Below are 27,060 nucleotides of genomic sequence, written 5' to 3'. Positions count from 1 at the left end.
ATATATATATATATATATATATTTTAGAGGAAAGAATCATGACGCTTAAAGAGATCGAAAAAAGTTCTGGGAGGAAGGAAGTGTTTCACGACTTTGTTTGCAGTTGTGCCACATGCAATATTGATCAAGCTGGTTGGTAAATTGGACCGGGCGGTCGGAGCAACGCGTGAAACGGTTTCCCTTCTGATCGTGAGTCACTCTGTATGTGCCAACCCAAACTGTGCTTTATTGCTCGACAGAATCGAGCCGGCCTATTCCGTGTGCCTTACATTTCGTGCTCACACTCCTAACACCCTTATCGATCGTATCTACTCAACGACCAACGAAAACAAGTTTTTCTTGGCTACGCTCGTAATTCAATTTTCATGAGCCTCGGCCGATCGTTACAACCGGGCGACAAATGGCCGGTGATATAGCAACTTCAATTTTATTTCTTCTCTCTTGAAATCGTTTTCTTTTTAACATTTTGTACATTGATGAAGCTTTATGATGATTGGCTCTAAAAAAAATAAAAAAATAAAACAAAATCATCAAAATTCTTCCAATTTTTCTATTTTAAGAAAATAAGAAATATTTGTATAAATATTAAAGGGATATGATCTAATAATAATTTAGTAATAATTTTTTTTCCGTTTTCATTAAGAAACTTTTTCATCGGTTATTTGGAATTATATGGAAACGCAACACGAAACCAATTAAATGTCAGCTATATATACACGTATGACATTCTTGAAATGTCGTCTTTCACGACGGATTGTAATTAAAGAGGCGTTGCATTAAGGGAAAATTTCAATGGGTGACCTACAGTCACCCTACAGGCATGTGTAGTGAACTTTCAGAGGTGAATGGTCTTTGTAACGACAAAGTTCGTCCGACGTTAATCCTCCATAGCCTTTGAAATTACACCTAATCTTTCTGTTATTTTTTTTTTAAATCTTATCTGAAATAGAAAATCTCGGATAATAAAAATAAAGATTCGATATTAGATATTTTATTTTTAGATTAAACGAAAAGATATTAGATTAAATTAAATTTCAAACGATTGAAGTCTTTAGGTAAATGGATATAATTCCGAGTTGGTCGAGAGGTCACGTTCGTTCAATTTAATTAAGTTTTTCTTTGGTAATGAAGTAAATACCGCTAATGAGAACCTGCTGCTCTCAAGGGCACCCATGCACTTCAGACATCTTCTTGGTGCACTAACCCGAGTACAGATGTTTCTGCGAGTTGACTTTCACTTTAATGCGAACATAGAAGTTTGAGATAATGAACTTGTTAAAAAATGAAGAACGATTGGAACGGAATTTTTTTTCCTCAATATTTTCTTAAAAATAAATAATTCTAGCATCGATTTTTTTTTATAAAAAATAAATATTTAATTAATAACAAAGAGTTAAAAAAAAAGTTTCGTTTTAAAAAAAGTTTCAATAAGTTTTTTTTTTTTTTGTCTCTTTGCTAACGTACGAATAAAACCAGTGAATAGTTCATGGAACGATCTGCACGTCGCTCTTATGCCACGTAACGATCAGTATAATTTATTCAACCTGTCGTTGGTAATCTCAACGACTCATATCCTTTCTTTATTGGTGACCCGAATATAAACGGGGAACTGGTACCTGCATGTGGTTCATCGGCATGCACAATGTAATGGCGCTAAAATTATATTATCGATAAATAAATTGCAGGTTTACTTGCACATACAAACCGTTACGTTTATTTTTTAATCTACAGGATGTTGGTCGTAATGGTATCTTTCACACCAGATAAAATAAATTGATGAAAAGAATCTGTACACAGAATTAATTGGGGTTTTTAATACCAGTTTTGATCAAGGTGAATTACTTTAGCCTATAATTTAGCGTGACCTACTTTCTCTTATGTAATATTTCTTGGCCACCAGTGATGAATGGAATTTTAATATTGGTTCGTGTCCAACTTTTTTCCAAAATATTGTAATTTTCAAGTAACTTTCTTTCTCATTTTATTAAACAAATATTCGTTTAACATAATTAAAAATAAATTCTTTTAATTTTATTTCAATTTTCTATGTAATTTTTTAAATTATTTCATTTTTTTATTTATATTTTCTAGCAAATATTTTAGAATTAATAGTCAAAGAATTAATAATTTGCATATCCATGTCTTCCATAGTAAGAAGAAACCTTTCGTTATACGTCGCGTGACTAGCGAAACATCATTTTGAACGAGCATAAATGGTATCAGCTTATAAAGCTGTCAGTGCTGGGAATTGGGAATAAGTAACGAAACTGGTACATGTCATAACAAAGTTTCGCTTACTCTATCATCGACTTGGCAAAATGCTAGTATATATTTCTAGGATTGGAATATCTAATGTTTCTTATCGCTACTCTTATTATTACAGAAATGAAAGCGAATTATTTATTCATGTATTTCATTATAATAATATGTTAAATGTCAAGTTTATCGTTACAAAATTATTTTATTTTATTAGAAGAAAAGAAATATCTTGAATACCATTGAAGAAACATAGTCGCGATATAAAGTATATTTCGTAAATATATCCGACGAAATGTTAGTAATTTTGCGTTGAATGGTTTGTGTATATGCTAAAATAGTATATTATCCTATACCGATCATAAATGGACCAACATTATCGACCAACAAAGTGGATGGTCGGCAGAAAAAACGTGTCTGCTTTGCGTCGAGTATTATCTCTAGTACACGGTCACCACTGCAACATGAAATATTTAACGGACACGAAATTTAGGTCGTGGTACTGCGCCAACTTGCGAATGTGCTACTTGGCCAGGTAAACCGGGACGCTGGATGTTCCGCACATTCAGCGAAGTTTCGATAAAATGAAGATAGAAGAATTTATTTTACCCAATATATAGATATATACGTTTAATGTTTCCATTTCAACATATTCACAATATATTCAGTAACTATGATACAGTAGTACCCTCTTTAGTCTGGAACGAATACTAATCCGGAAAGTGACATCTATGAAATTATCGATTTGTCAAAATAATCGATAGGAATCGAGTTTGTTCGACACTTTACCTCATTCACGTCCAATGCTTTCTCTGAAGTTTTTAAAAAGTGGGGATAGTAATATTAGTACCAGTGTAGTGTATATATATTTACTTTAAACGAGTTTCTATCCTAGATGTCAAGGGAATATTCTACTTAAAAAAAAGATATATATTGTATACAACCAACTCGTATATGTCATCTAGATATCACTGTCCTTTTCACGGTCAAAATTCGCGAAGCCAACACACATTATATCAACCAACTAAAAAGACAAATTCACAATGCAGATGAGTAATGAGATAGCATGTCAAGACGCTTCGAATCTGTTTCCATTTCTACGGAAGAGGTTTCACAAGGTATTTGCTCATTCGGATATACGGTTGGGGATCGACAAATAGCATCGCGACTCAATTGTTCGAGGAAGAAGGTGACACGACAGAGGCCTGAGGAATGCCATTCGAAGGGGGAAACACAGGAATTCCACAGACGTGTGTGTGCACGTGCACGAGTGGCATCCTCGTGGATTCGATTCGAGGCACGCGTGTCGACCGAGTCTGATATTGTAAAATCGCTGCACGTCACCCATTAGCATAAACTCTTTGTTGCTTATGACGCCGATTCACCGGACGCATCTTTTGGTCCTCTCGTTACGCTTCGATTATATTACGTTACCATTAAATTGTGCAAGGATGAATTTAGTTATTCGATTCTCTTCGCGATAGCTTTCGATTATAGTTTGAAACGTTCGTACGTCTCGAGTACATCTGAGATGCTCACTAATTTCTGAAATTGTCGCTAGATGTCTCTCACTGGCTTTTATCTTTCCACAAGTTATCATCTCCATCTTTGTTTATATAAATATTTTTGGTGAATTTTTATAATTGACTTTATTTTACTTTATTTTTAGTATTTAAAGTTATATATATATGTAAAATTATTGAAATATCTAAATCGTGTCTATACAATCTTTATTTGATACCTATAATCCTACTCTTTTATTTAATTACATATATTTATTTTCTTTGTTCAAATTGTTCCTGCTATGAATAAAGTTTAATTAATAATGAATAAAAGTTCATATTTTTTTATTCAATAATGCATTTAAATTCGGTGAAAAAAACAGAATTATATATATCTAAATTTGAAGAAAATCATCAAATTGGAGGTAGCATTTTTTACATATTTAGAATATCATATATATACATCATTAATTCTCCTGAATCTGATACGGAACAAATGTAAGTTTTTCAATATATATTTTTCCTACTTTTTGCGATTCCATTAGATCTATCAGAGATATATAAATCTATTTTTTTTTTTTACTTTCCAGAGAAGATCGTTTTTCTTGTAGATTTATCGTATACTCGTAACAGTAAATCTTCGATGGTAAAGTCGATCGTCGATCGGTATCAGTAGGTGAAGATTGCTTGTAAACGAATGCGAGCTGTAACACAAAAGCGAGAACACGGTCTGAGTAGCATTACGGAGAGTCGTATAGAAAACGTGAGCGTTTACAAAACGTCTATGTACTCTCTTGCCACGCGTATCCGTATGACCATATGGACAACATGTGCAGGTTTGCCTTTCATGCGAGCACACGTGCAGCCCAGAATGGATCGAGCGTGGATTATTCGACGACCGAACTCGTCGCGTCGCTAGTCGTCACTTACTAATGCACGCTAAATAAATTAGAATGACGCTCGCATTTTATTGCTCGCGGGTCCTCCGCCATTGCGAAAGGGTTAATGGGATTGTCGTTCGTTCGACGTTCCGCGAAATATTACCCCGATGGATTAACATTTGCGTGGGAATATATAAAGAGTATTTTAATCTCCCTTCGAATTAATTATTATTAAATCGATTGTTTGCTTCGTAACCTTGAAATGCCTGAGTCAACTTCTTTTTTCTTGAAATACTTTTTGAAACGTTTCTTGAAATACGTCACGTAATTTTTTATCCATTAGAGTATTCATTTAGATAATGGTCAGCCATAATTTGAAATATTTAACATCTTGTATTCGATAATTAAATTCTCGGATATTTGAATTTTCAAAAAAGTGAAATTCCATGTTTTTAATGTGTAAATGAGAGACAAAAATTTTGAAATTTAAATTCGAGATTTAAGATTCCTGTTTTCTTATCACGTATCAGAGATAAGTTGCGTACAAACAGTGATGCAAACGTAGAAACAGTGACTACGCAATTCAATAAAAAAGTTTATTCGTATACGATTTCGTTCGTAAGAGTAATATCTCTGTAGAAAAACAAGATACCGAGTAAGCCGATTCCGATTTCAAGCTAAAGCCTTGCATTAAGTCTTGCACAATGCACTTAACGAAAAGAAGCGTACACTATCGAAGAAATGACAATGTAACTTTTAATTCGACCGTTTTGAATTTATTTAGAAACAGTGTTCAGAATAGATCAATAGATCTTGAAAGAAAAGTGGCGTTGTTGAAGGATTGACCTCGTTCCATTATTCAGGTATTTCCATCACCAATTCTTTTCTTCTTTAATTAGAAATTATTATCTCATTTTTTATACTGAATAATAATAAGATTTTCCTCGTATACTTACTTTTCTATTCATTTCATTCCAGAGAATTCTCGATTTTTATCTCCTTTAGAAACACAATCCTGTGATAAATTATACGCTATGCAAATGGCGATTAATATACTTGATTAAATAAACCAGAGAAGAAGATGAAGCCTCCACGGCCATTAGCTACTTATTCTAACCAAAGAGCGTAGTAGATAGTAAAGTGTAGTAGTTTAGACGTAATAGTGACCTTTAAATGCTGCTCGCCTTACGCAAGACGATCATGAGAACTGGCTCAAAGCTTCATTCATTGGTCTTTGAATGATCTCCATGCTATGACAAGTAAAAAGCATTTTCTAATACGTACATTTTAAACAGATACCAAATTCAATGATATTAAATTAATTCCATACAAGTAACAACAACAACAACAACAAAAATAGGAAAATTAACAAATATAGTCCAAACAAATTTCACTAAATTCACTGGTATCAAACTCAATAATATTAAATTAATATTATAATAATATTATAATAATATAAAAATATTAAATTAACTTTATACATAAACAAAATATATAACAAAATAATAATAAAAAAAAAAGTAATAGAAAAACATAGCTCAATCTACTATCATACCATCATATTAATTCCATACTGCAACAATTAATTTTTCATACATAAACGTTATAATATAAATATAACAAATAATATAATATAACATAATATAAATAAATATAATAAAATTACAAAAAAAAAAGAAAAAAATAGAATAATAGAAAAACAGCTCAATCTACTATCATATTATCATATTAATTCCATACTATAAAAATTCACTTTTCATACATAAATATATATAAAAAAATTACAAAAAAAAAAAAAAAAAAAAAAAAAAAAAAAAAAAAAAAAAAGAAAAGAATAGAATAATAAAAACAGTTCAATCTACTATCATATTATCATATTAATTCCATACTACAATAATTCACTTTTCATACATAAACGTATATAGCAAAATAGCAAAAAAAAAAAAAAGTAATAGAAAAACATAGCTCAATATCGTCATACTATCATATTAAATCCATACTACATACAACAATTCACTTTTCCAGATCGAACCGGTCGACGAAACTGCATCGTGTATCGAACCGAGAAATTCTATAGAATCAACCGTGACAGAGTCGGCGGGCAATTACCCGTGGAATCCTTAATGACGCGTTTCCCGCGGTGGTAGGTATCCCTCGTTATATACATGGATCGATGTGAACACGGCTGTTACTCGATGGAAAACTCTGTCGGTACATTGTATCTCTCGTTGCAACAATCACACACAGTTGTGTTCCGCTCTCGTCTAAGCTTCAGCTGAATCGGTAAATCCCTACTTGGCATCGAACGCGTGGGAGAGTGTATAAAGGTGGAGATATACAGGGTTGGAAGGTTGAAGGGGATTTAGGCGCGCATAGTGACTCATGTTGCGCTCTAGTATAATCTAGCGTGGTCTGTCGCAGTGTTTCCCAACGTGAGGCGTGTATTTTGGGTAATTAAAAATAATTAAAAGGTTATTAATTAAAGTTATTATTTCCTTCATTTCACGTGTAATATCTTATTTATGATTTCGAAAACGTTTGAAAGCATTTATGATTTCTTTTGCGCCATTTTTTTTTCTAGGTTAGGTTAGGTTTTTTTTTAAATTCTAGATTTCTACAAAGTGCATAACGCTTCTAATTTTATTTCAACAAGCACAGAGTCAAGTAAGGTAAAGATGATAGGTTAGGTTAGATTTCTTTTTTTTTTTTTTTAATTCTAGATTTCTACAAAGTGCATAACGCTTCTAATTTTATTTCAACAAACACAGAATCAAGTAAGGTAAAGATGATAGGTTAGGTTAGATTTCTTTTTTCTTTAATTTCTAGATTTCTACAAAGTGCATAATGCTTCTAATTTTATTTCAACAAGCACAGAGTTAAGTAAGGTAATGATGATATGTAGAGTTGGAAACGTTGAAGAGGATTTGAGTATGAAAGGGGGATCTAATGACTCGTGTTGCGCACATATGATCTAGCATAATCTATTGCAGTGTTTCCCAACGTATATTTTGGGAGGAAGGCAATTAAAAATTAAAAATAAAAATTTCTTTATTAGGTATAATATCTTATTTATGATTCTGAAAACTTAAAAATTTCTTTATTAAATATAGTATTTTATTTATGATTTTGGAAACTGAAAATATTTTTTTTTTTGTATCATCGTTAGGTTAGGAAAAAAAGGAAAATTTAATTTTAGATTTCTATAAAATATATACCCCTTTTCAATTTTATTTCATTAAGCATAAGATACCTAATTAAGGTACTTTAACTGTGAAAGGCAGAATATTATTTTTAAGAATTTAACTAGTTAAAAATTTTATTAATAAAAATCTTTGAAATAGCGAGATAAGAAATAAGAAAAAAATCAAGATCTCTTGGAAATCATTGTATTCTCGATATTAAATAATCGCGATTTTCAGTCAAGAATAAAAATGTTTGTGTTGAAAAATATTCAAATACTTATTTCGCTATTCAGAATTCTGATAAAAATTAAATTTTCATTATCTCCTCGATGAAAACAATAAATAATGAAAACGTTGAACGTTTTAACTCATACAAACGAGAACTCTTCATCAAACAAATAAAATTGCGGTTAACATTGTGGACAATTTATTTACTTTATCGGCATGGATGAGTTTTTTTCTTTTTTTTTAGATGGAAGTCGGGCAATCATATGATTTATATACAAATGCACGCATGTGCACACATGGTGCAAGTAAGCAGGTCGCGTGGGTAGGTGGATCGATGAACGTTCAAAAATCGCGAGATTAATCTGCGCTTCGGTGAAGAACGGATAAAGCGGCGTAGAAACTGGTTTCTCTTTGATATAATTATAACGTACGCGATAATATGCAAATACATTCTTTGTCTTTAATTTGTTCAAACAAAAATATGAAACATTTAACATCTTGTAAATGATTAACATTTTTCACGATATTTTTTATTTCGAATATAAAATAATTCGATCATCGATTTTTATTCACTATGCTTAAAAAAGCATAGAATTATAATAATCTAAAATGGTTGAATTCAAAATTTTTGATAAAACAAATATAAAATATACATAATTGTGTAATGTATAATAAAATTTAAGAAAAAAAAATAAAACTATTATTTACCTCTCTCAAAATAAATTGTAAAAGTAATATTTCGACATTTCAATTTTATTTAAAAAAAGAAAACTTTTTGAGAAAAACACTTATTAGATGTTTTTAGAAACACTTATTATATATATTATCGTATTATAATTTATAATTTATGATAATTTGGTATATCTATTTACAGATAATATTAAATCTATATTTTGTTTTATTGAAAAAAAAAAATCAAATTACTGAAAAGTTTACACGGATATTAAATTTTCACTTCACACATCAAGTATAATCGAAGGATCACGTCAAGTCGAAATACGGCAGAAGGGATCATTGCAAGCAACTTTCTATTTCTTCGCGAAACATAACGTACTATTGTACTATGTAAATGTCGGCCCACATGTCGACACGACTTCCATCGAAAGGTTTCATAAACCTTACTAACGATACTTCTGTTGACCTATCCGCACGAATAACACTTTCCATGTCAACTGGTGGAAAGTTTAATGCACAAAAGTGATTTTCGCAATTTACAATCCAAAGAAACGAGATAATTATCCCGATGATAAAATCTTCATGCCACGTATTACGTATCTCGTTCATTTCCTAATTAGATTCTTTCGTATCATGAAGTACAAAACGCTTCGTATATTTACACTCGTGCTAGATTAAAAGGATGGAGGACGTAGCCAAGCGAGCCACCTTAGAGGGCAAATGGGATATCGTTAGAACAGTGGTTCTCAACAAGCGGACCATTTATTTCAATATATTTACATTTACATTGTCATAGAATTGTAATAGAAATATATAATGTAGTAATGATATAATAATGTAAATATAATGATATTGATTCAAAGGCAGTGAGAGCCTGTGTTAATTCGTTTAATTAATTCTTTATCTTATTATTGGATTTCTTTGTAAATACATTTTTTTTGATACGATGATTGAATATTATAAAATCCGATTACGATATTCAATTTTTTGTATATAATAATTTTACATAGATAAATCTATGTAATAAAGTTATAACTTTGTGTAATATTGCACAATTTGAAATATATTTTCAATAACACGACATATACTTTTTACATAACGAATTATTTAATTCGATTATTAATAAATCGTTTTAAAATTGCATAAAAATTTACAATCTTTTCGTTATATTACTTGTTACTTATTAACACTTATTGTGACAACTCGAGAAAGGTTTGAGAACACCGAGTTTAGAGCAAGCTCGGTGTACATTTATTCCGTCTAACGTATCCGAGCAACGATCTCTAAAAACAAAAGGGATCAGGATGGTAAAGAAGGGTTTGGTCGACCCCTACAGGTGCCACCTAGGGCTTTTATTCAGTTACACATTCATAAGTGATGACAAAGAGTCGTTGCGCAGGGGGCTTTTAACGAGGGGTCGAATAAAACTCAGTTTTTCCCCGTCACACCCTTAATTAAAAATATCTCCTTCGTTGCGAATTAATGATTTCGTCTCTGTTGTCGAGTGCAATCGAAAATAGAACTGCGAACTTTCGAAACTAGAAGTAGAACTGCGCGCTTCGTGGGAAAATAACATAGATTCGTGAAATAAATGTTAGAGGATTAAAAATAAAGTTTCATGCATAATCGTCGTTAATTTTATTCGCGAAATAAATGTCGGAGGATTGAAATAAAATTGGTGGAACGTAGTCGTCTTAACCTTTTTTCATAGGTGCAACATCCGGTTGAGGTTAAGTGTAAAACGTTTAACGTTACACTTGCTAGTTACTAATTAAGGAGTTGGTAGAGAAAAATAGCGGTACATTCACCGGCAGTGTGCTCCTCGTTTGGCCATGCTCGTATCGTTAACACTGTCTCGCATTTAAATACGAATATACTTTTATTACATTTAGAATTTATATAATTATCTCGTTTCTTCATTCGTTAATATAACGTAATATTTTAATACGATGCATGAAGCTATTAAATTCTGTTTTAATTCTATCTTCCTATATATGGAAATTAGGTTAGGTTAGGTTAGAATCTCAAAAATACTTACTTTTTTACTATACAGAATTTAATCAGAATTCCGTCCGGAACATTCCATATTTTCGAAATGATTTAAACAAAAATGCAACTAAAAGTGATTTTTAATTGAAAGAATTTTTTTTATGAAGAATCAACGAATCGTTTGATTATCCTATTTGAAGCGTAATTATAAAAGAATTACAATGAAGTCATCAAAACATATCGATTTTCCAATATTATTACAAGTTAACGTGAAAGAAATTGTCACAATATATCTTTCAAATCATGAATACAAAGAAAGAAAGAAAAAAATAAATAAATAAAACGTGTAATAATTCATTCACATTTCTTCAATTAGCCTCGTGAATTAGTGAACACGTAACGTATAATTGCAAAGCATGTTAGCATTTTCTTTCTTCGATAAGACATCTCTCGTGTTTTTCCTTTAATTTCTTAATCACAAGGGAAGAGAAAGGGGAAAAAAAAACAAGGAAGCGTAGATCCTCGATCGTTGCAAATTTACACTCGTATGCACACTCCACAAACACCGTTTTCTCACCGTTTCACTCATACTCACCGCGGTGTACTCCTTGCGCGACCAGTCCGCTAATTATCGTCGCGTGTTGACCCTGAGAGAACGATAAGAGGCAACAACCGGGGCAAGTTAATCGGGGCCAATGGGATCCTTAGGGGGGAAAAGAAAGGAAGGAGTCAAGGCGAGGCTGTGCAGTCGATGCACTCGTTGCGATTCTTTAACTCGATTCAGCGATATATCGGTCACGAGATCGTTCCATCGTGTCGTATGCTTCGATTTCGATTTCGATCGAATGGATTAAAAATACGCTATATTTTTGGATGGATTGGATGGATTTAAATGCATGCGAGTGGCTGAAAAATTTTCCTGTAAATTTGCATAAATTGCAATTACGAGTTTCGATTAAATGCTCCCTTATGCAAGGATTAAGTATATTTTAATTCGCTTGATTCCGATTTCGCAATTTCGATTTCATACATGGATTAGATCCACGTGTGAGATACATTGTAAGTGGCGTGAAATTTTATTTCGCGATAAATTTTATTTATGTTTGTTTTCGTAAGGTAAATTTACATGGAAGATAATGTACTTAGTTAATTAAGTTGATAATTTGCGCGACAAGACATTTTTTATTTACGTCAATATCGTTAAGTATGTTACGAAAATTGGTTCCATTAACTTCGCAATTTAAAAAAAAATTTATCTCTTAATTAATTTCCGAAAAAGTAATACAATTAAACGAAACTCGTAAAATAACTGATTTCGATAGTGAAACGAAACACATCTGAGTGGGCTAACTGGGAATAGGAACGACTTCCTGCAATAACAATTCTATTACTCATTCTATTACTCAACGTGATAAATGTCTAACTCGATCATTTGTAACCGTCCATCTTCGTCTTCCACACGAATCTACAAAAAGAAAAAAAAAAAATAGAACAAATTTATTTCCATTTCGTTCAGCCAATATTTTCACTTCGACAAGGTTAATTTGACACAAAGTTAACTACTCGTTACACTACGAATTCATCACCTCGTGTTCCTAACCTCAATCGAATTTTTCATCGAATCGTCGGTGTTTCAATTACCTCGTGTTGTCGATTCGATCGAAATTACCGTTTGTGAGACGTGAACACCACCGTTTTACGTATTCGTGCTTCGATTTGCAAAATTGCGAAAGATCAAAGAAGATACGTGCATCTAGATCACATCGACGAATTGGATCGAATATTCATCCCGTTAACGATGGCCACGCCATCTTTCCACTCGACGTTGCAAATTACTTTCCACTCTCTACCGTTTCTCACCGTTCTATCGCGAAACCGTCGCTTTTCGTTCAATCGGAACCATCAACCTCCTCCTCTATGCATTTACAAACGTTCGTTCTTCGTTTTGCTCCACGAGTTTATCGACCAGCTCGATGGATCAATACATTTTTGCCATATTTGCCATATTTAAAGGAAGGAAGATAATAATAATAAGGTTGGAATTATTAATTTTATTTGTATAACTGTAACTCACAATATTTGAATATTTAAAATTTCTCGAAATCGTATTTCTCGAAGTAGCAAAAATCTAAAACGAAATCTACGATTATTCCAGGTAATTAGAGAGCGGTGAACGTTCTGAGAGGAAGAAAATGCCGCTTCCTAAGCGACTGGTGGAGCCGGTGCTCGTCGCACGGGGCACCATCCCTGAGAACTTTCCTCTCCCCTCAGAGTTGGAGGCTGTAACGAATGGCACGTTGGCCAACACGATCAGGCAACTGTCCAGTTTGTCGAGGCACGCCGAGGATCTGTTTGGCGAGCTCGCGAGGGAAGCTCACGGGTTGAGCGACAGGGCCAACTCTTTACAGGCCAGGATAGATCGGCTAGCCGTCAAAGTTACTCAGCTCGACAGCAACGTCGAGGAAGGTTCGTTAATTGGCTGATTAATTATGCGGCTTGGGATTAACCTTTTGACCGAGACATCCACGACACGTATTCGATCTAACAGTAGAGTATTCGTTGTGTTGGTGAAAATAACTTTTTGAAAATAACAGATTTGAGAAAAGAAAAGTGATTGATTGTTACTAGTCGTCGAGTATGTTTCTTTTGCAAGGTGTTATATTGTAGTTTTTCCCCCTCCTCCTTTTTCAGTTTCGCTACAAGATATACACATGAGGAAAGCGTTCAAAAGTTCGGTGGTGTTCGACCAACAAGTCGTTTCCAGGGACACCATGCCAACGGCCATGTTGGAAACTTACCATCAATGCGATACGCCACCACCGCTCGATAAACTTAACGTTTACAGGTATTTTCGAACGTTTTTATCGAACGTTGAAGATTGGATTTTTTTTATTTCGAGAATTAAAGCAAAAATAATGATATTAAATTGATTAAATGATGATTAAATGATACATTATCGATTGTAGGGAAGACGGCAAAGATGGGCTAAAATTTTACACGGATCCGAATTATTTCTTTGATCTCTGGAGTCAGGAGATGCTCAAAGATACCGAGAAGAAGTTACACGATCGAGGGAAAAAGGTAAACGAATATTTCTTCCTTTTAGAATTTTTTTTCTCTCTTTACACGTGCACCTCGATTTTCTTCTTTATTTTTCTTTTTTTTCTCTCTCTCTCTCTCTCTGTTTTTTCTTCAGAGGATAAGGATGTTCTCGAACCTCGTTATTATTTTTGTAAGCATTTTTTTTTTTATTCAAAATATATTCAAACATATTACGTAACACGCGATAGATATAAGACACTTTTCTCTCGAGGTGCGCGAGATAACACGAGATACGATAGTTATTATTTTTTTTTTTTTTCTATAGTTGTATTATGATATAATATACATACGATTCTAACGATTGAAAATGTCCCGTTCGTTATAGACCGAGTCTGAATATGCCGAACCGTTCAGAGAGGCAAGTCGATGGTTTGGATCTTTGTAGTTTTTTTATTACCCTTACCCAGTTTTTTAATGAATTATTATCGATCGCCAACCACTCACTCATACATAATCAAGCTCACTTCTTTGTGGATTTTCATTAACCGACCTTTTTGCGCTGATAGAAGATTGCGCTGATAGATGCTCGCTTTGAAAGTTTGTAGTTTACATTGCTAGGATTAGCCAACGTCATCAAACACATTCTTCAATGTTCGACCTTGGCAAAGAATTTTTATTACGTAGACCGAATGATACGTTTAACTCTTTACCTTTTTATATTCTTTTTTTCTTTTCTTTTTTTTTTTAATTCTAACAAGAATTTTCCTTCAAGTTTTTATTTCCATACGTATACCTTAGAGCCAAATTGTTAACAAGTCATTTATTTGTAAATTTTACAAAAAAGGAAATTAAAGTTGATGCAAATATTTTATTCAATTCATTTTGGCTTTAAGGTATTAATATTTTGTTCTTTTTTTTTTTTGTACCAATTTATCAATTTAAAACATTCGATCTACGCAGAAAAAGCCCTTGATCGTTACCCCCTATTTTTGTAAGATAAATTGTTTTCAAAGTCGAATAGTTTGTCTCACTTATCATTTCATTTTATCGATCACTTTGTAATGCCATTCTGTGCCAACCATGCAACTTTTGGATGTACTCAATAGAAGTTTTTCATCATCATTCATCGAGCCATCAATTATATAATATTGGTACAAAGTTTCACGATCTCTGATCATTTCCAGGATTGTTTTTTTTTTTTTTTTATTTTTTTGATATATCATATTTCACTGTCGTGGGAAATAAAATTGTAAATACATTGTCAGAAACAACTTTTCAAATTTATTGTTTTTTTATATGATTTAAAATATTCTCTCTTATTTTTATTGCGAGCCCCATTAATAATCCATTATTATTGGTAAAAGTCATTTTTATTTCCTACAAATTTCCTTCATGTTCAATGGTTGATCCCGTTTTTTTTTTTCTTCTAAAAATTACATTTCATTTAATAAAGAGAGCAAAATTAAAATATATTATGTAAATAAACAATTTTTAAATATCTACAATTATTATAACAGGATCAACCATCGAGTCATATTTGATTGATAAATTTAAGCTTGTCTTGCACTTTTGCTATTACCTTGTAATAAGGCAGCCGTTTAACAAAGAATTTTTATTATACAGCCGCATAGGCCTCGGAACGAGGGTGGCGGTGGTGGTGGTGGCAGGCATAAGAAGCGTATAAGGCAACCGCATAATACTAGAGAAAGGCAAAGACAATTAGCCGTTGGCCACGGCGAGTATATTATGCCAACACAAGGCGTCCAATACAGGGCACCGCACAATATTCAAGATGAATCGTTGCTGGATATGGTGATGACTGGATACGGTGCGCCACGGCCACCCAGGCCAAACAGTATTGAGCTTAGACGAAGTTATCCACCAGAGGAGCAACATCTCTATAGCCCTCCATCCTCTGATCATTATAGGTAATTTTCTACAATTTTGTATTTATCTACAAACTTGTTAACACATATTGTATAATTAGAAAAATAAACATATATATTATTGTATAATAATATTTTTTTTTCTTTGGAAACAGGGTAGCAAATTTTGTGGCTCAGGGTTATGAAGAGAATTTGTATGGATCGCATTATGGCACGGGGCAAGGACAGGCAGGTAGTGAAACGTATCAGAGTCCTGGTGGTCAAAGTACTCCAAGCAGAGGTGGTCGATCACGACCATCGCAACCACCTCCAGCCCCTCCGAGTAACACTTCTAGCAATTCTACGCCCACTGTAGCCTCTGCCAACAACACCCCAACGCGGGGAAGATCAATGAGTACTGGTAGAGACACCCTTCCACCACCACCTCCTCCTCCTGGTGAAACTATGTCTCCTCCTCCTATGAATGGTAATTTTATGATTACGTTAATATTTATTCTTGCAACTAGTGAAATCTAACCTCTATCCGCAATATATATATGTAATTAATTGTATTATTTCAGGTTCAATACCGTCGCATCTACTGAATAGAAATGGAAGTCGTTCAAACAGTCCATTACCCAGTCATCACTCCACGCCTACCCCACCAAATCATTCAACGCAAATAGGAACAGATGAAACTGATCCTGCCCCGCAAGACTTGCCACCCCCACCTCCTACTCCCGATCCTACACCTCCTAGGCCTATTTCTCCGCCGTGTAATATTCCACCTCCACCTCCACCACCTCCACCACCGCCTGTTGCTAATGGACCCTCGCCTCCGGTGCCATTGACCAATGGCGATATTGCTAAAATGATAGCAACTAATCCACCCAAGTTGAAACCTTTGAAACCCTTGAAAAATATCGTGGACGGACAATTGAGGAAGCCCGTTAACCCAAACATCCCTCTTGTCGATCCGCGAAATGATCTACTTAAAGCAATTAGAGATGGTAATTATCTTATTATTTGATTTATTGAAATTAATCCTTTGCTGTTTATTTGATACAATAGATTGAGAATAGATACAGTCTATTTTAAATAATTTATTTAAACATTTTTTGATTTAATTTAAAAGATCATGTTTTTGATCAAAATGTCAAATATTATATTTAACTTGTAAATTTAATTTATATATATTTAGTAATTTTTAATATGAAGTGAAAAATATTTTGTAAATTTGTTTAATTTAAATTATATTTAGGAGTTGAGTTAAATTTCTCTTCTAAATTTTAGAATTAAAAATCTATTTATTTTTTTCAGGGATAAAATTACGTAAAGTAGAGAAAATTGAACAAAAGGAAGTGGAACGCGTGAACGCGTTGAACGACGTTGCATCCATATTGGCGCGACGAGTTGCTGTAGAATTTAGCGACAGTGATTCAGCATCGGAAAGCGAATGTGACAGTGAAGGATGGGGCGAGCAGGAAACGAATCTCGCGTGACCCAACTCTCTTCCATCTACTGCCACTGCCTCCTAGAGAAATGGCTGACGATTCTTTCGTTTCGTTCATTTTCAACGAAAGTTCGATTTCTGTTGTTGCTCGTCGCATAAGCCACACACTTTGTTCGCGTATAAAAAAGGAATAGAAATAATTTGATTTGAAGTTGGCGTGCATCGAAGAGACATCAGATTCAAAAGTAGAAACGAAACGAACGAATTTCGTTTCTCGATTGTTTATGTTGAGTTTTGTTAATATAGAGAGCATATAAGCGCGAATTATTTTAAATAGTTTCATTAAAAGTATAAGTGTAGTATTATAAGAATAATTATTTTTATTATGCACCATTTTATTACCTTTAACAGGGTTATTTTTTTTTTTTTGTTATCAAAGAATATTTAATAACTCTTTTTTTTTTTGTATAAAGTAAATAAAAAGGTTAATTTGTTTTCATGTTAATTACAAGGCTCAATTTTATAACATATATTTATCTGAAGAGTATGATATTCTAAATATTTAGCTTTTCTTAGACGATTCTAGGAATCGTCAGCCAGAGATCTTTTATTTATTGAGAGAGTTTATGAAGTGAATGTAACGGAAGTCTAAGTTCATGTAAATTTAGAATATTTTTGAGGAGCTATATATTACATTATTTTTTTTTTTTTTTTTTTCTTTATTGACAAACGCTTTCAGTTTTTTTTTTTGTTATCAAAGAATATTTAATAACTCTTTTTTTTTTTGTTATCAAAGAATATTTAATAACTCTTTTTTTTTTTGTTATCAAAGAATATTTAATAACTCTTTTTTTTTTTGTTATCAAAGAATATTTAATAACTCTTTTTTTTTTTGTTATCAAAGAATATTTAATAACTCTTTTTTTTTTTGTATAAAGAAAAAAAAAAAAAAATTAACTTTTTTTTTTTTTTTTTTTTCTTTATTGACAAACGCTTTCAGTTTGTTTCATTGTTACAAATAATAAAAGTATAAAAGTTTACGAAATATATATAATTGCATGTTTTTTTCGATTTTCCGATTTCTAAGCAGAATTCAACGAACGTAAGACAGATTATCTAGAGTAATAAAAAAAGACACGTGAATAAAAAAAAGTACGCACATGAAATCAGGCGTCGATTTCCTATCATTGCTCGATGTCGAACACAGAGTGATTTCTTTTCGACACATTCCATGATAATATTAATATCACGTAACAAGAATAAATTTGTTTATTTCATATTCGATCGTCTATTGTTATGATGACGATATATATATATATATATATATAAACCTTTAGTTAAAAAAATCGACTGCTCCATATATGTTATAATATATTGTATGTGACAGTGCATATTGTACGTGAACTAAACCAAACTCAGAGTTAATATTTTTGTTTCTTCTTTTTGTGTATAACTCTGTACAATACCTGTATCTTAAATGTTTTTGTATGCTTGTCAACTAGATAGGTATATGTATGTGTGCTCTATTACAACGAGAGTAATAAACAAGAGTTTTCCAATTTTTTCTACGTTTTCAAGTGATCTTCCATGTCGCAATCATAATAAGGAGCGATATCGTGGGAAATGGAATATTCTTTTTATCAGAGAAGTGTCGAAAACCAAAATACTCCATTTACTTATAAGATGTAAGGACAATGTAATTACCGAATGAGTGAGAGGATTCATATTTTTTAGCATTTAGCGGGAGAATATACTATACTAATAGGGGAATATACTACTGTTGAGAATTACAATGAGAATTACAGTTGCCAATTTTAAGCATAAAAGAAAAAAAAATGATTGTGATTTATTTTGCATCGATGTTGGTAAAATACGATGATTATTGATAAGATATGATATATATGTATACATAAACATTCTATATATATATATATATATACATATATACTTACTGATCGTTAAGATTATTGTATAATCTTATGCGCTCGAACGATGACAAATGTTCAGGAAATTTGTTTTTAACCCACTCGTTTCCGAACTCGTTACCTAAATATTTAATGAAGCAAGAGGAATCTTAGTTGCGTAAGAAAAAAAATGAAGTTAGGAAGTTAGCCTCTTGTTGGTTGGTTAGTTGGTTGAATTAGCAGTTTTTTTCTTTTATTAAATACAAAAGATGTTCGATTGATTCGAACCGCGCGAAAAGTAATTTATATTTAATAATAATTTTCGCTGACTATTAGGAAGCAGCGTTTTCTTGTATAAAATTTGCGAGGTTAAGGAACTAGCAAAACTGGGTCGCTCCATAATGTAGCATACAATTCACCGGCAACGACAAGTGTAAATTCATATTATTTTAAAATATAGTCAAAAAAACGCTACTATATAATAATAATAATAATAATAATATTAATATTAATATTAATAATAATAATAATAATTATGACATGAAAAGTTGATCAATCTCGTCTGTACTATGTTTATACATATTATATATATATATATATATACATATACATACAAAGATAATATAATTCGCAGTATAAATTCGTTAGATATAAGACTAATTAGCCGTACGTATATAAGTACTTTTAGCTACTTTGCCAACTACAACACAGTATTTATGGAAAAATTTTTTTTGTAATACGACGAAACGAGGAGAACAAATGTTTCGTTTGTAAGCTTAAATATCGTGCAACTTTGTATGAATGTATATTATCGTCGAACGTGCTTTCCGCGATGATTGCGTACTAAACTATTTACGAAGCTGTTGTACCTAAATAAGACGGTTATTCCAAAGCTTAATTAAGAGAACTATTCTTATCTTTACTGGACGACAAAAGAAGATATCGAAATCGTACTACTTTTTCTTTTTATTTCTACTTACAAATGCTCGCTCATTTTTTTGAAATTTTCTGCAGGTGCAAAGTAAATATAAGTCTTTTCCTCTATGATACTTGATAATCGATTAAATGATAGGTAACAAATTTTCAATAACAATAAATAAGAACGATAGTTTGCGTGCTCTAAATCCATTGCAATAAAAATTTCATTCGTCGTGTACGAAAAATCAATATGACGGAGTCTCAATCATAATACCCCTATGATGGTTACAAATGTACGACGGTATTATTAATAATAATAAATTTGTAGCAAATCTGTACAGAGCCAAATAAATCAAAAACTTTCATAAATCATCGAAGAATTATCTATTATACTGTTTATTTTATTATCTATATCAAAACGGGAACAGATACTAGAGAATTTTTCAAATTACTAGATTTTCAGATAAAATTATATTTTATTTCAATTTATTTTTAATTTTTAATTTTAAAATATATATTTTTAGAATACGATTTCCAATTTTCTCATTCAAATTTTATTCGTAATATTTTTTAATATTATGAAAAATACTCGATCTCTTCAAACTAACATATTTTCAAGAATTATATTTGTTATTTTTTTATCATTTTATATATTTTTATTATAAAAAGATATATAACATATATGTTATATAAAAATAAATAAAAAGAAATATATTTAAAATATAGAGAGATAAATTTATAGACAAAATATATATAAAACTATATTATACATTCTTTGCATATACATATATGGAATTAATCATCGCCATCTCTTGAGTTATCACATTTCTTTAAAGATATATCTTTTTATCATAAAAATAATCGAAAGATGGGATTAACCTGTAATTCTTATTCTGTTTTATCCTATCTTTGAAGAGATATTTTTGACACTTGAGTGATAGCGCTGACGATCAATTCTTATCTTATCTCTACCTTTCTTTTACTATTTTCTGTTCTTTTTTATAACTTTCATTCGCAGCACTCTGGAGATGGCGTTGATTTCAATATTTTTATCCTATCTCTATCCTTCTCTCATTATTTTTTGTCCTCTATATTTGCGCGCGTAATAAGCCAAATATAGAATGTCAATTCAACACACATTTTATCACTTTTTTTTTAAAACTAAGTGTTTCTTAATCTTTGTGCAAACTTTTAGAGATATTATATTTTCTCTTTATAATATCTATATAAAATACTTTCATGAACGTTCACAAGATATATATAAAATATTTATTCTGTTTGTCAATTATAATTTTATATTGAAATTTAGTTTTCAACTATTACTAATTTTGTAGTTTTCTTTTATGAATCAAAAAATGTATTAAATGTTAAATTTATTCTTTATCTTGTAATTTAATTGTAATTTAACCAATTAGTTAATACAATGAAAGGAAATTTTTGACAAGTAACGAAATAAATTTTAAATTAAATCTTTATTTTTTATACAACACCAGTTATAATATAATTAAAAATCGAATTTATTGATTAATTATGACATAAGAAATTTACTGCCAAAAACAAGTGATAATAAAAATTTGCATAAAAAATTTAATCTAGAAATTATAATATATAATTTGCAGTTAATAAAACCAGTAAAGTATTTTAGTAATAACTTAAGTAATAATACGTTGTGGATAAATACAATAAATATCTAATATCTACATTGTTAAATATATTTTAATTATAGATCGGGTATATTCAAAAGTTTCCACCATACGAATAAGTAATTTTTATTGATCCTCTATATTTCAAAGTATTTTCTTTTTATCAGTTATATAAATGTAACAGTCATTATCACAAAATCTCGTGAAACATAGTGACAGACAGGTATAATAAAATTAATATTTTATTTGAAAAATTGAGACATACATACAGATAACGCGAAAACAATGATAGCACATTGGTAGCACCGATAAATAGACAAACGTTGAAACGATAACGTTAAATTCAGCAACTACACACGAGCTAATTGCTCGTTCGATCAAGTAGTCTGCTGTTAACGGCAAGAAAAATGTATAGGAAATCTGTTAAAAAGAAATCTCATCAACTTTCTCCACATTATTATATATTTAGCTGCAACAGCTTTTTGATAAATAGTTTGAAGCACTTTTTCTCGCATTCGTTATATTTTATTTTTTTCTTCTTTCTTTCTTACTCTTTTTCTTTATGAAAGGCAAAGAATCAGATGAACAAGAACATTGCCCCTGTCAATCGTTACGACATATATTAGGTTGGAAAGATTATATATAAATATGAATATCGATCTGTGATTCAAATTTTTTTAGATTTTTCATAAAAAGACAAGAACAATTTAATTGTTGATCATAATCATTTGATCATTATCTTTTTCTTCTTTTTTATCATTTGAACCAAACTGTCTCTTTATTACATTATATTCGAAAATTGTCACGTACAGAACGCGATGAGTAAATTATTTTTTTACAATACATAATAAATAATGAATTTTTAAATATAGTACGTATACAGTTAAAATAATCGCATTCGCAACATGTCGTAATATAGACAGGTAAAAGGAACTATCGAAAATTTAGCGGACTAACTTTCATGACACTACTAACACGCTTTTTTAAATTTTTAGCCATCACATTATACTTTAAATCGATTAATTTATCAATTGTTTCAATTATAATTGTACATATATTCTCTCGACACTAACCAAAATTATTATAATTATTTAGTATGAATTATTCATGTACAGTCTTATTTGGTTAATATCAGTGAACTTTAATTTTAAAATAACTTAGCATAATGAAAAGAATACCAAAAAAGTATTCAGGGCAGTATTACTTTTATGTTTATAATCTTATATAAACATATAAGCTTTAACATTTTTCTTTTTGCAAATTAAAAAATAAAAATACTTCTTTTTATTATCATAAAATTTTGAATATAAAATAAAATCACAACCAAAATTTATTTTTATATAAAAATATTTTAAGAAATTTATATCATTCAAGTTGTTGATATTTAAAAAAAATATTCTTTTTAAATTCTTCAAATTTAATTTTCTTTTACATTGAAATATATAAAGTAAAAATTGACATTTCAATATTGAGATACATTATAAACTATAAATCAGGAAGTGTAATACCTCAGTCATTATTCTCTTCATTCTTCAAAAAAATTATTGAGATAATTTCATTTTAATTTCTATTTATTCCATCAAAAAACATTTTAACATACAATAGCGAATATTTCTCTTCCTATCTTTCTTTTTAAACCTGATAATTATATAACATTAAAAAACATTACTCATTTTTATTGCTATCTTTCAAACTATATTAGATATATAAATATATATGTATATATTATAGTTCCTAATTTAGTAATTCCATAAATATACATATTAAATTTATTACATGTACAGAATGAGCATATGTTTCTATGAATAATTATTTATTGCAGAATATGTAATTTTATATTATACTTTATACAAGTATCTGAGAAAGCATTATATCTTATAAAAATGTGAATAAATACTTCAATTTTATATATTTGTTGAAAATTTTTACTTGTAATTATTATTATTAATGAGGTTTGTCTTTTGATTTAATTTAAATATTGTATGATTATATATTAAAATGAATAACTAGTTTTATTTTATATAAGTATATAGCATCTACATTATTTTAATTAGAATGATGCAAGTTAATAATGTAATATATAAATATCTATTTATGATATTTTATCAAAAGTAAAGTACCTAGTTGTCTCTTCTGATATTAGAAATACTTGAAAATATATGAGACAAGAGTCAAATAATTTTAACATATCTGAAAAGTAACTTTGTTCAAATATTATTTATTTTCACACGATCAAAATTATTAATATTTAATCAAATTGAATGACATTATTTTTTTTATAAAGTTAAATACTTATAAAATATTTTGCAATTGTTGTATGCTTACTTATACAATTGATTATTAAATTAGTTACAATATCATAATAGTTAAATTATATCAATTAACAATATTATCTAAATAATGGTATCTATTTATTAATGAAATTAAATTGTTAATTTTATCATAAGTAAAATATAACTGTATATACTAACTGTAATATACAAAATGACTGAAAAAAAGATTAATATTATCGATTATTTTAAAGTGAAAAATAGTTTTGAAAAAACTTACATTGCTATGAAACTCTTTAACTTCAATTTTTTACAAAAATAATATTATCTTATTAAAGAGATAATTAGGTATTTCACTTCTGATCAAATATTATAATATTTAACATTCATATAAATATTCTATTCCAACTTGAATGAAATATATTTCTTGAAATATTTATGAATTACATATATATCTAAAGAATGAAATACATTCTTGTTTTTAACATAGATAAATATAAATATAATAAATGTAATTTTACATTATACAAAATGACATCTTTAATTAAGATATGATATAATTACAAAAATATTATTTATGAAACTTTATCAAATATCTTTAAAAATGTTTTATGCAAAGATATTACAAAAAATTCTATTATTGGCACTAGAAATTATTTTTAAGATTTTTTTTTTGTTTGAAATTATGGCGAGTAAAATAGATTTTCCTGTTGATTTAGTTATTCATATGTTCATTATGTCTCATCAATAGAACAATTTACAATTTGCCTTTTATATAAATTGATAATTTTATTGATGGAATTTAAATTTTATTCTTAATCAAAATATGTCTGAATTTTTATTTTATCACTGGCATTATTATTATTTCCTCTGATTATTAACTTTTTTAAATTTATTGAATTTATTTGCAAAATAAATCTCATTGATATAAAATATTGAAGAAATTTGATAAAAATAAAATTAAATATTTAATGAATAATTGAAAATTATAGTAAAGATAAAACATATTTTTTTTTTACTTTTCTAATGTACATTAATTATTTTAAATAAACATATACATCTAAAATTTTCATAAAAATTAATTTTTATTTTCATTTCATTATTTCATTTATCAATTTGATTGAAAGAAAGAAAATAAAAAATATTATTAAACCAAGAATTTTTTTGTCACAAAGTTAGTCCACTAGATCAAGATTCTTAGAATACTTCTTTTCTGCAAAAGTTCGTTTCTATTGCCATCGCGGTCCGCACAAGTTATTTTCTTAATTTCAGGGATTATTATGGTCTACGCTTTTGGCACAAAGATCGTGTCTGTGGAAACGATATAATAATTAGATTTGAGCTCGAGACAATTACTCGGTAGAAATTCTACTTTCAGGGACACCAGTCGCTAGACAGGTTTTACAGACTTTAAAACTTTGGATTTTAGGAAAGATTTTCATGAGGAGTTGTTTAATTGTGGAAAATCTTCACAATCTATATTTCTTTTTTTTTTTTTTTTTTTTTTTTTTTTTTTTTTTTTTGTTATCGACACGTTCAGGCTGACTCGAGATGACATGTTCGAAAAAATTCCATTTCGAAATATGATCGAGACAGTCTGAGGGCATCGCAGAAATTTAATCTTTATATATAATATATACGATAAAATTCAAAAAATACAACCATAACTACGTTAAATCGAACGAAAGGGAGGACAACAAGATATTTCTCCATATTACTTTCAAAAACGACGTGTCGAACGTGGAGCGTTTGAACAAGTTCTTTTATTTAATCAAATCAGCAATTAATATTAATATAAATATAATTTTAGAAGAAAAAAAAAATCAAAAGATTGCAGACATTAATAAACTGCAAATACAATTTAAATTTTCCATACACTTTTTTGTAGAATCTTGACGAAGAAAAGAAATTTTGAATTTTCTAAAATGACTCAATAATTTGATACCGATAAGGTAGGAACCGTCTATGAAAGTTTGCTCATTGATTCGTTCGACGATCGATATTAAGTTAATAAACATTTGAAAGAGTAACAACCGAATCGAGGAGATTTTTTTATATTTCTTTTTTAATCTATCTTTTAAGCAATTAGAGAGAGAGAGAGATACCTAAAAATTCACGAACAAGAATCGTGAACATAAAAATCGATACAGTTACGTTAGATTAGGAAAAACACGGTCGTTAAATGTCCATAAAAATTAATGCTTGTCGATCGACGATAATTCATTCCGAACATTGTACTTAAATCACGATGTTCACGTTGAAACGTCGAAACGACACGCAAACTAACATTTCCAACGATTCTAACGCGTACCTGACAAATTTTTATCATAAACTATAAATACACAATTAGATCTATATCGAGAATCGAATCAAGGCGATTAGTGTTTGGCAACGTACAGTCTAATTTGTCTATAGTATTTTGTTCGTTGCTCCACACACGAGCTGTCGAATTGGGACATGATCAACCACCTCGACGATCATTTCCTTCTAAAAGACCACCCTAATCGGTCTCTTTCCTTATTCCAAGCATCATTTACTTCCCTATCAAATTCTAAAAAGCTTCCTTCAGCTGTTTCTCGCTCACAGTTTCGCAACCTTCCTTTCTTCCTTTCTCATCCAGGAAAAAAAGAGCAATCTCATCATTTTGCGCCTATCATAGCCTGCAGATTAGATTATTCTTACTAATTCAGTAAAAAAAACCGAGTTTAAGCGATTAAAGACTTTAAGAGCCTCTCTACTTCATTCCTCCTCCACGCTGATGTCAACGGTCCTAACCCTAGACGAATCCGTGGGAAGCAGCTGAAGGCGCTCAGGCTCTACGCCGAGCATGATGATGCACATGAAACTCTTGCCGGACGCCTGGTCTCTCGGATAGATGGTGACCGGGGCGAATTTGTCCACGGTGCCGTCCACGTAGGCGCGGAGCTTCCTGTAAACTTGGGGGAAATGCCTCCTAAGCGAGACGCCCCTCAATTTCAGTTGCCTCTGGATGTTGCTGAAGCTGATCTCCCTGATCCGTTTCGGCGTGTTCTGCCCGTTGTTACCCGGAAGCGAGGTGAGCACCAACATTTCCGGCGACTCCATCTCCCTGGTGATGTTGCACGTGGGGGACGTGGACTGCTGCCTACCCTGCGGCGAGGCGGACGACGAGGACGTGTGGTGCCGGTTGGCCGTGTCCAGGTGTATCTTGGCGCACCTGGACACCAATTGCCGTTCCCACTTCACGGCCCCGCTCGTGGGCACCTCGCTCAC

At 30.7% G+C, this 27,060-nt stretch overlaps 2 protein-coding genes across 9 annotated transcripts in view; one reads left to right on the top strand and one right to left on the bottom strand.

Annotated features, from left to right (window-relative positions):
- LOC102680652 (wiskott-Aldrich syndrome protein family member 3) overlaps positions 1-17,768 on the top strand; it is a 40,640-nt gene extending 22,872 nt beyond the window's left edge. For 2 of the 4 annotated variants that reach the window (XM_006613467.2, XM_006613466.2), the window contains exons 2-9: positions 12,869-13,179; positions 13,405-13,558; positions 13,680-13,794; positions 14,141-14,173; positions 15,379-15,683; positions 15,797-16,107; positions 16,202-16,630; positions 16,941-17,768. In XM_006613467.2, coding sequence (XP_006613530.1) covers positions 12,906-13,179; positions 13,405-13,558; positions 13,680-13,794; positions 14,141-14,173; positions 15,379-15,683; positions 15,797-16,107; positions 16,202-16,630; positions 16,941-17,122 — 1,803 coding nt within the window. In that variant the 5' untranslated portion in view covers positions 12,869-12,905 and the 3' untranslated portion in view covers positions 17,123-17,768. Of the gene's footprint in view, positions 1-6,695; positions 6,783-12,868; positions 13,180-13,404; positions 13,559-13,679; positions 13,795-14,140; positions 14,174-15,378; positions 15,684-15,796; positions 16,108-16,201; positions 16,631-16,940 lie in introns of those variants that run through there. The other 2 variants (XM_006613468.2, XM_006613469.2) reach the window with 2 other exon arrangements.
- A 9,096-nt stretch (positions 17,769-26,864) lies between these two features.
- LOC102671800 (lateral signaling target protein 2 homolog) overlaps positions 26,865-27,060 on the bottom strand; it is a 59,163-nt gene continuing 58,967 nt past the window's right edge. For all 5 annotated transcript variants that reach the window (XM_031509434.1, XM_031509432.1, XM_031509435.1 and 2 more), the window contains one exon: positions 26,865-27,060. In XM_031509434.1, the coding sequence (XP_031365294.1) occupies positions 26,933-27,060 (128 nt within the window). In that variant the 3' untranslated portion in view covers positions 26,865-26,932.

Source organism: Apis dorsata, unplaced genomic scaffold, assembly GCF_000469605.1.
Source record: "Apis dorsata unplaced genomic scaffold, Apis dorsata 1.3 scaffold_150, whole genome shotgun sequence".
Lineage (NCBI taxonomy): Eukaryota > Metazoa > Arthropoda > Insecta > Hymenoptera > Apidae > Apis > Apis dorsata.
This window is presented reverse-complemented; position numbering and strand designations above follow the sequence as displayed.